Source organism: Hyla sarda, chromosome 5 (assembly GCF_029499605.1).
Source record: "Hyla sarda isolate aHylSar1 chromosome 5, aHylSar1.hap1, whole genome shotgun sequence".
NCBI lineage: Eukaryota > Metazoa > Chordata > Amphibia > Anura > Hylidae > Hyla > Hyla sarda.
The window spans coordinates 339,265,800-339,276,084 of NC_079193.1; the positions used below are offsets into that span (position 1 = coordinate 339,265,800).

At 42.4% G+C, this 10,285-nt stretch overlaps 1 protein-coding gene across 5 annotated transcripts in view; it reads left to right on the forward strand.

The window, feature by feature from the left end:
- CTHRC1 (collagen triple helix repeat containing 1) overlaps window positions 1-8,473 on the forward strand; it is a 56,198-nt gene extending 47,725 nt beyond the window's left edge. Inside the window, exons 4-5 of one of the 5 annotated variants that reach the window (XM_056518627.1) lie at window positions 4,392-4,608; window positions 8,152-8,470. In XM_056518627.1, the coding sequence (XP_056374602.1) occupies window positions 4,392-4,608; window positions 8,152-8,294 (360 nt within the window). In that variant the 3' untranslated portion in view covers window positions 8,295-8,470. Of the gene's footprint in view, window positions 1-4,391; window positions 4,609-8,151 lie in introns of all 5 variants that reach the window. The other 4 variants (XM_056518626.1, XM_056518625.1, XM_056518624.1 and 1 more) reach the window with 4 other exon arrangements.
- The last annotated feature ends 1,812 nt before the right edge of the window (window positions 8,474-10,285 follow it).

The window sequence follows — 10,285 nt, forward strand, 5'->3', positions numbered from 1 at the left end:
CCGATGCCCGCGGTTATGCCCCCCCCCCCCCCCCCAACTTATCCACTTATTATAGGGGATAAGATGTGTAAGGACGGAGTACCCCTTTAATGCACATTCTGTCTCAGCAGCTTTCTGCACTGGCTCATAGGAGGCTTTCTCAGCAGGTTGCTTTTATGATGTCCATGTGCTAAAATAGGGGGTCATCTTCCTGAAAAACCAAAATAGACCATTCTACTATAGTGGCCAGGACCGGGACCAACTCATTCTCAGGACTGATGGCCACTTCCACTAACCTGATATTTGTAACATATCTAAGTGAGATGCCGTAATATTTTGGAACAACCCCATAAATCTTTATTTCCCCCTCTGTATGGCCGACATGTAGCTACTACTGTCCCTGACTCATGATATGATTGCAGATTCGTTGACTCAGCTGCCACAGGCTACAACACCAGCCCTAGTCTCACCTACTTACATAATTGTCACTTGTCCTATGGCCGCCAGCTAGGCTTCTTCTGGACCGACACTCCCAGTTTATTGTGTGCCCTGAAAAAACACGATGGTTTAAATTTAGCAGAAAAAAAAATTGTGCCATTTGCATCCAACTCGTTTCAGGGTCTGTTCGGCTCAAGGAAAAAAAACAAAAAAAAAGAGCTAAGCAGACAGAATACGGGTCGGATGCAAAAGGCAATGTGAACATAGAATTAGTTGATTTGATCTTAAACGAATGCAGAACTACAGATCCCAGCACCATTGTCTCGTTTTCATGCTACAAGTACCCAATAGACCATAGGTCTCAATAGAAGCGAAACATCAAAAAGCAGTGACCATTAATAGGCTCTGTCTGCCAGAGGGCCAACTAAGGCTAAGTTCAGACTACGGAATCTCCGGGCAGAAAATTTGTGCCCGGAGAGTCCGAGTGCGGCCGGCGCTAGGACCGCACAGACACTGCAGTCTCCAATAGACTGCAATGTGTTCCGCGCAAATTTCCGCCTAAAGAAAGAGCACCACCATTCTTCAGGCGGAAATTTTCAAGCGGATTTTCCGTTCACAAATTCCGCTTTACAAATTCCGCAGTGTGAATTTATGAACGGAAAATCATTCACTACACTATACATTTTAGCAAGCGGAATTTCCGCCTGCAATTTCAAAGCGGAATTGCAGGCGGAAATTCCGTAGTCTGAACCTAGCCTAAAGGGTCCTGGAGGCCAGCAGGGCATGTGGGGGAAGGTGTGGAGAACAGCAGACTTGAAACTAAATAGTTTTTCTCAATAAGTCTAAGTTCACATCAGCGTTTGAGGTTTGAAAAACTGATGCAAACTGTCAGTTTTTTTTTTTTTTTTTTAAAGGATCCATTTGAATTGTCCATGAACATAACTAACTGTTTGTATCAGTTTTTTTTTAAATCAGTTTATGTCTGTTTTTGTGTTTTTTTTTTACCCATTTCAGTTTTTTTTTTATTCATCCTTTCCTAGGTACAGGAGGTACCACCACCATATTTTACCAGAGTGCCACATAATGGCCGACATTTATCATTGTCTTTAGACTGTTTTTTGTGTCTAGAAAAGGTGCAAAAAAGGCGCAAGCAGCGTTTATTTGCGCCTTTTGGTTTACACATTTCTGCTGATTTTGAGTTGCAATCCACTGATTTTGGCAATACACATGATATGGAAGGGATTTATGAACTGCGTCTTTTTGTGAAAAGGCGCAAAGCCACTGAAAAATCTCTAAAACTACACCAGCCCAGACTTGGCTTAGCTTTTTGGTGTATGTGCAGATTTAAATTTCAAAAATTGTGACCTGCACAACATTTATCAAATGCTTTGTGACCATTTAAAGGGTACCTTTCATCAAAAAAACTTTTGATATATTATAGATTAATGTATGCAGAATAACTTTCCAATAGCACGTTATTAAAAAATATTCTTCTTTCTATTTAATTTTCCACTTTGAAAAAGTTACCACTAGAGGTCTCCCTACCAGTCTCTTTTTATAGATTTCAGACTCATGCTGGAGTCCTAAATCTCAGGCTGCAGCCGGGACACAGACAAACTCAGCACTGCTCCCTGTCAGGGAGTTTGTCTGTGTCCCGGCTGCAGTCTGAGATTTAGGACTCCAGCATGAGTCTGAAATCTATAAAAAAAATAAAAAAAAAGGACTGGTAGGGAGACCCCTAGTGGTCATTTTTTCAAAGTGGAAAATTACATAGAAAGAAGCATATTTTTTAATAACATGCTAATGGAAAGTTATTCTGCATACATTAATCTATAATATATGTCAGTATTCAGCAAGCTGGTGGTGGATCCTCTGTATCAGAGAGGGATTGGCGTGGACCGTACCGGTGGACCGGTTCCAAGTTGCTACTGGTTTTCACCAGAGCCCGCCGCAAAGCGGGATGGTCTTGCTGCGGCGGTAGCAACCAGGTCGTGTCCACCGGTAGCGGCTCAACCTCACTGACTGCTGAAACTGGCGTGGTACAGGAGGACTAGACAGAGGCGAGGTCAGACGTAGCAGAAGGTCAGGGCAGGCGGCAAGGTTCGTAGTCAAGGACAACGGCAGAAGGTCTGGAAACACTGGTAAAGGCACTCACAAAACGCTTTCACAAGGCACTAAGGCAACAAGATCCGGCAAGCACAGGAAGGGGAAGTGGCTTTATATAAGCCTGGAGCAGATGGAAGCTAATTACACTGATTGGGCCAGGCACCAATTAATGGTGCACTGGCCCTTTAAATCTCAGAGAGCTGGCGCGCGCGCGCCCTAGAGAGCGGGGCCGCGCGCGCCGGGATGTGACAGCCGGGGAACGGGACAGGTGAGTAGATTGGGATGCGACCCGCGGGCGGGTGCGTCCCGCTACGCGGATCACATCCCCGCCGGCAGTGACAGTGCAGCGCTCCCGGTCAGCGGGTCTGACCGGGGCGCTGCAGAGGGGAGAACGCCGCGAGGGCTCCGGGGAGGAGCAGGGACCCGGAACGCTCAGCGTAACAATATGAAAAGTTTTTTTGATGAAAGGTCCCCTTTAATCTGGTGCTCCTACACATTATCAGCACACAAAAAAAAGGTGTAGAACAGTGGTCTTCAACCTGCGAACCTCCAGATGTTGCAAAACTACAACTCTCAGCATGCCCGGACAGCCAACCAACCCGTGTCAGTTAAACACATTGCACCATTTTTTGGAAACAGATTAAAGGTCCAATAATGGGTTCTTTGCAGCAGCCACAGATGCTGCACACCTCTTGCACACTTTTCTGGTGTTTTTGGGGTGGCAGTGATGCAGGTCACATAGTCTGGTCTCATGTCTTGGAGCTCTTCCACCTTCTGGGTATGCTCAGTTTGACAAATGGATTTTAACAAATTTTGGACTCAAAGGGAACACATTTCCATTTTTACCTGTCATTCTAGACTTTAATGTAAAAATTTTAAGTTCCGTTTAGTTGTTTATTCGTTTTTTTTGGCCAGAAAAACAAAAATATTGCATGTATTGTTTGTTCTGAACTATTGTAAACTGAAAGGAATTCATGATGATAATGACCCATTAAAATGTCAATAGAATGGGTTAATTTCTATTTTTCTGACTCCTGAACAGACGGACTAATGGAAATGAAGCAGTGAGTAAAAATGCAGAGGTGAACCTAATATGGTTCCATTAAAGAGTAACCCTCACTGACTTAAATTTCCCTAATCCCCCTCCCCATCTATCCCTGTATTTATTTTAATCTAATTCCCCATAAAAATTCCTTTTTTTAACCAGCTTCGGTAGCTCAGAGTCGAGCAGTCTCCGGAGGGCAGGAAGTGGGCTGGCGTGACGTCATCTGAAGCCTGGCCGGGGCTCGCTTCCGCCCTTCTTCCTGTATTCTGCGCTCCCTCTCTCCCTGTGCCCGTCTCCTCTCTCTCCTGAGATAGACTGCAGCTCGCACGCGCTGCAATGAATGAGGAGAGCGTGATGCAGGGCGGGGATACTAAAATTTTCATGTGCCGCGCGCGCACGAGCGCTGTGCTCGCTCTCTGCCTGTTTCCTATACAGGCAGTGAGCGCGCTGCGAATGCGCACTCCGGACCACGCTGTGCCACGCTGTCCGACCAGCAATGGTCCGAACGTGCTGAAAGTAAGGGGGGGGGGTAATCCTGAGCCATATAGGGTGACACCTAGTGGCCAGGTTTTCAAATGTAAAAAAAACACATAACATTTTTTTTAAATAGAATATATCTGAAACATTTTTATTCTTAAATAATCTATTTAATTATATATATATATATATATATATATATATATATATATATATATATATATTTTTTTTAATGAGAGTACCCATTTAAGAGTGATGTTAAATGTCAGTTATTTTGGACAGAATGTCTGAAATTTAAGGTGCCAAATTAAAGGAATTTTCTTGTATTCTGTTTCCCATCTCTTAGGAATGTACATTCACTAAGATGCGCTCCAACAGTGCTTTGAGGGTCGTGTTTAGTGGTTCCTTGCGTCTTAAGTGTAAGACTGCCTGCTGCCAGCGCTGGTACTTCACTTTTAATGGAGCGGAGTGTGCGGGTCCCCTGCCCATCGAGGCCATCATCTATCTGGATCAGGGCAGTGCTGAGTTTAACTCCACTATAAATATCCACCGCACCTCCACAGGTAAATTGAGGCTTGGCTAAAGAGATGTGAGGAAATACAACCACCAGAGTATGAATACACATATTCTGGGGATTAAAAGGGGTACCCCGCTGCTCAGCGTTTGGAACAAACTATTCCGAATGCTGGAGCTGGCGCCGGGTGAGCTTGTGACGTCAAAGCCCCGCCCCCTCAATGCAAGTCTATGGGAGGGGGCGTGACGGCTGTCACGCCCCCTCCCATAGACTTGTATTGAGGGACGGGGCTATGACGTCACAAGCTCCTGATGCCAGCTCCAGCGTTCAGAACAGTTTGTTTCAAACACTGAGCAGCGGAGTACCCCTTTAAGTTTAACAAACAGAGTGAAAACAATGTGTCACCAAAAATAGGATTTATAAAAAAAAAAAAAAGTTTTTTTAATCAACTGGAACCAGAAAGTTATATAGATAAATAGAGGTAGATTATCTTTGTTTAAAAATAATAATAATAATAATTAAAGGAGTACTCCAGGGGAAAAAAAACAACTGGTACCAGCAAGTTGTTTAGATTTGTAAATTACTTCTATTTAAAATTCTTAATCTTCCTCTAATAATAGCATAGGCTGCACTGTATAAGCAGGGAACAAATTCTGGAATGCTTCCTTAAATGTCTATATATCTTATTTCTTGATTTGCTTATTTTCATGACATCAATGTAACCTGGCAACCAAGGACTAGTCAGCTGGGGCGATTACCAGCATGTATACTATGTGGCCATTGCATTCAAAATGACTGACCTCAAGAAAAGTCATAAAAAGAAATGAAGTTTGGGTTTACAACTTTAATCTGGAAATAAAGGCACAGCTGAATAAATGGAAATTGTCTGGCTCTCCATGGCCAAAGAAAATGCGACAATGTCAAGAACGAACCATGTTAAACTTGCTTTTTATTGAGAAGGTGTTGGTACTCAAGAATACACTCCCCAAGGACGTCTTCTTTATAGTTAGGAGAATACAGGCGACATCTTCTCTATAGTGAGGAGAATACACAATAATATCAGTGATTACAGGTGACGTCTTCTCTATAGTGAGGAGAATACACAATGATATCAGTGACTACAGGTGACATCTTCTCTATAGTGAGGAGAATACACAATGATATCAGTGATTACAGGTGACGTATTCTCTATAGTGAGGAGAATACACAATGATATCAGTGATTACAGGTGACGTCTTCTCTATAGTGAGGAGAATACACAATGATATCAGTGATTACAGGTGACGTCTTCTCTATAGTGAGGAGAATACACAATGATATCAGTGACTACAGGTGACGTCTTCTCTATAGTGAGAATACACAATGATATCAGTGACTACAGGTGACGTCTTCTCTATAGTGAGGCCAATACACAATGATATCAGTGACTACAGGTGACATCTTCTCTATAGTGAGGAGAATACACAATGATATCAGTGACTACAGGTGACGTCTTCTCTATAGTGAGGAGAATACACAATGATATCAGTGACTACAGGTGACGTCTTCTCTATAGTGAGGCCAATACACAATGATATCAGTGACTACAGGTGACATCTTCTCTATAGTGAGGCCAATACACAATGATATCAGTGACTACAGGTGACATCTTCTCTATAGTGAGGAGAATACACAATGATATCAGTGACTACAGGTGACATCTTCTCTATAGTGAGGAGAAATCACAATTATTTTAACACTGTACCCTCTGAATATAATGCTGCCATACACTGCACTCTCTGAATATAAACCTTCCACACTGTACCCTCTGAATATAATACTGTCACACACCTACACTATGAATACTATAATACTGACACACAATGTGCCTCCTGAATATAATACTACCACACTGTGCCTCTGAATATAATACTACCAAACACTGCACGCTCTGAATATAATACAACCACACACTACGCTCTCTGAATATAATACTACCACAAAATGCACTCTCTGGATATAAACCTGCCACACACTGTACCCTCTGAATATAATACTACCACACACTGTGCTATCTGAATATAAACCTGCCACATACTGTGCCCTCTAAATATAATACTAGCACACTCTGTACCCTCTGAATATAATACCACTACACACTGTGCCTCCTCTAAATACAATACCACAACATATTGTGGCTTATGAAAACCCCACCACCCCAGAAATTGCTTATAATATGCACCATACCTCTGAAATGCAAAATACGCTGTGCACCATAATAATTCCCCCTGTCCTGTGCCCCCCACATAATAATGTCCCCTGTCCTATACCCCCACATAATAATAATGCCCCCTGTCTCGTGCCCTCACAAATAATAATTATGCCTTGCCCTCGGCTTCCCACATAATAATAATGCCCTGTTCTGTTCCCACCACAAAATAATAATAATGTCCCGTCTTCTGCCCCTCATATAAGGCCCACGTTCTATGCCCCTCACATAAAGAGCCCCCTGTCATGTGCCCCTCACATAAAGAGCCCCCTGTCATGTGCCCCTCACATATAATGCCCTGTCATGTGCCCCTCACATTTAATGCCCCAGTGTCCCCTCATATTTAATGCCTGTGTCCCTCAAATATAATGCCCCCTCACATATAATGCTCATGCCCCAAACATATAATGACCCAGTGCCCCTCACATATAATGCCCCAACATATAGTGCCCCAAACATAGTAAAAAAAATAATAATAATAATTATACTCACCTAATCCACAATCCCATGAGTAACTCTCTTGCTCAGTGTATGAGTCGCGGGGACGGGATCTCAGGCGGGTGCAATGACGTCACGTCATCGCGTCAGCTCCCCTGCCAGGGATCGCGTCCCCGTGGCTCACACACTGCAAGCAGAGACTGACTGCAGCGTGTGAGAGTGAAAGGTGGAGCAGGAGCTGACAGCTCTCGCTCCACCATTCTAATGTACTGTCTCTGCGGACAGAGAGGCAGTAAAGCATTGCTGGGGTGACACCATCGTGGGATTACTTCCTGCTTGGTGGTTTCACCCCACTTGGGGGGATGTCACCTGGTGCGGTCCGCACCCCCTTAACAACGCCACTAAATAATGGGTATTAACTCAATCTTTTCTATCTGTTGAGAGATGCAACAAGACAATGAAGATCACAGCTATGGGCAACTGGCTATTGGCCGCTTCATTAGTGGAGGAGACACTGGGAGAAGTGTGTGAGGTCCCAAGGTGCCCACTGTGAAGGGTCTAAGGTGTCATTGTCCCCCCCTTTGTATTTTAATTGTTTTTTATTTTTTAATAAATGTTTCATGGCTGGATACTTACCAGCAGGGCTCAAGTCCTGCAGGAACACATTGGAATGGAGTTCCTGCACTTTTTCCACAGCAGGAACACTGTTCCCATTAGCAAGAGTCCCTGTAGGACCAGCCCATGAGAGGAAATCTTGGGTGAGTTCACGCACTTTTTTCCCCAAGACTTGACCCCTGCTTACCAGACAGACCATGTAGAATAAAAAGATTGATTTGATAAGATTAAAAGTACAATCCAGTAATTAATTAATCTGATCAATAAAGTTTATTTTTCTGTATTTTCCAGTGGAAGGACTGTGTGAAGGAATCAGTGCAGGGCTGGTTGATGTGGCTGTTTGGGTGGGCACCTGTTCCGACTACCCCAGAGGAGACGCCTCGACAGGATGGAACTCTGTGTCACGGATCATCATCGAGGAGCTGCCTAAATAAAATAAAAAAATATCTAAAAATTTTTTCCTGTTACAATACAGTGAAACCTCTTTGAGAAGCCTTTTTTACGTTTTTAATGGGGGGTGGTCTTCTCAAAGAGAACCGTCACTATGCATAATAAATGGATGTATGGTGGACTTAAAGGGGTACTCCGGTGGAAAACTTTTTTTTTTTTTTTAAATCAACTGGTGCAAGAAAGTTAAACAGATTTGTAAATTACTTCTATTAAAAAATCTTAACCCTTCCAGTACTTATTAGCTGCTGAATACTACAGAGGAAATTCTTTTCTTTTTGGAACACAGAGCTCTCTACTGACATCACGAGCACAGCGCTCTCTGCTGACATCTCTGTCCATTTTTAGGAACTGTCCAGAGCAGCATATGTTTGCTATGGGGATTTTCTCCTAATCTGGACAGTTCTTATAATGGACAGAGGTGTCAGCAGAGAGCACTGTGGTCATGATGTCAGCAGAGAGCTCTGTGTTCCAAAAAGAAAAGAATTTCCTCTGTAGTATTCAGCAGCTAATAAGTACTGGAGGGATTAAGATTTTTTTTTTTTATAGAAGTCATTTACAAATCTGTTTAACTTTCTGGCACCAGTTTATAAAAAAAAAAAAAAAAGTTTTCCACCGGAGTACCCCTTTAAAATCGTCACACAAAATCTGGTCTAGATAAGGGGGTGTCATCTCCAAGAGGTGGTCTTTTGGAGAGGTTGTACTTTTTTTTTTTAAATTGCACATTATCTGTCCTAGGTGCAGGAATTCGTACCTCTAAAGAGGACCATCTATACTGTATACCAGTGTTTTCCAACCAGGGTGCCTCCAGCTGTTGCAAAACTACAACTTCCAGCATGCCCGGACAGCCGTTGGCTGTCCGGGCATGCTGGGAGTTGTAGTTTTGCAACAGCTGGAGGCACCCTGGTTGGAAAACACTGCTGTATACATACAATGAGTTGGTGCTTCTTACTTATATACTGTCACTAATAAACATGTTGTCTGAGAGGGCTCCTAGTAAATTGCAGGACAATTTTACTTTATTGGCTCCTATCTATTAGAATCTCAGTATGGAATCCTCACATCTTGTATCTTTTATAGTCATTCTTTCATTAATTTTATTTTATTTTTTATTGTTTTATTGTTTTTTCTTTCTTACAAGTTTGTTTTTAATAAAAGAAAAAACAGAAGCCAAGATGTAGCGATTAGTGGATGTGTTTAATATACATATCAGGGTATTACATAGATACTAAATAATTAACATTCAAAACTGGTGCCGGAAAGTTAAACAGATTTGTAAATTACTTCTATTTAAAAATTTTAATCCTTCCAGTACTTATCAGCTGCTGTATGCTCCAGAAGAAGTTGTGTAGTTCTTCCCAGTCTGACCACAGTGCTCTCTGCTGACACCTCTGTCCATGTCAGGGGACTGTCCTGAGGAGGAGACAATAAGCTATGTTAACAGATTACATATACTTTAAATATTATACGATAACATTATTATTTGGTTTGTTTGTTAAATTGAAAAAGAAAACAATAAAAATGTATTTAAACAGGATTTGCTCATGATCTGGACACTTCCTGACATGGATAGAGATGGCAGCAGAGAGCACTGTGGTCAGACTGGAAAGAACTACACAACTTCCTCTGGAGCATTCAGCAGCTGATAAGTACGGGAAGGATTAAGATTTTTAATTAGAAGTCATTTACAAATTTGTATAACGTTCTGGGCCCAGTTGATTTGAATTTTTTTTTCCCTCTGGAGTACTCCTTTAATATGAGAACTACTGGTGTTCGGCAACTAAGACCCCCCCCGCCCGCCCTCTCATGATGATCCTTATGATGATGGTCCTATGAGGCCTCCATACACATACAATATATCCATACACCCTAACAGGACATAAGGATAGTGCTTGTAGAGGGGATAACTGCTTACTACTTTAAATGTGCACTGTCAGGAACTTTTTTTTTTTTATATATGTTGTAGTACTGATGTACT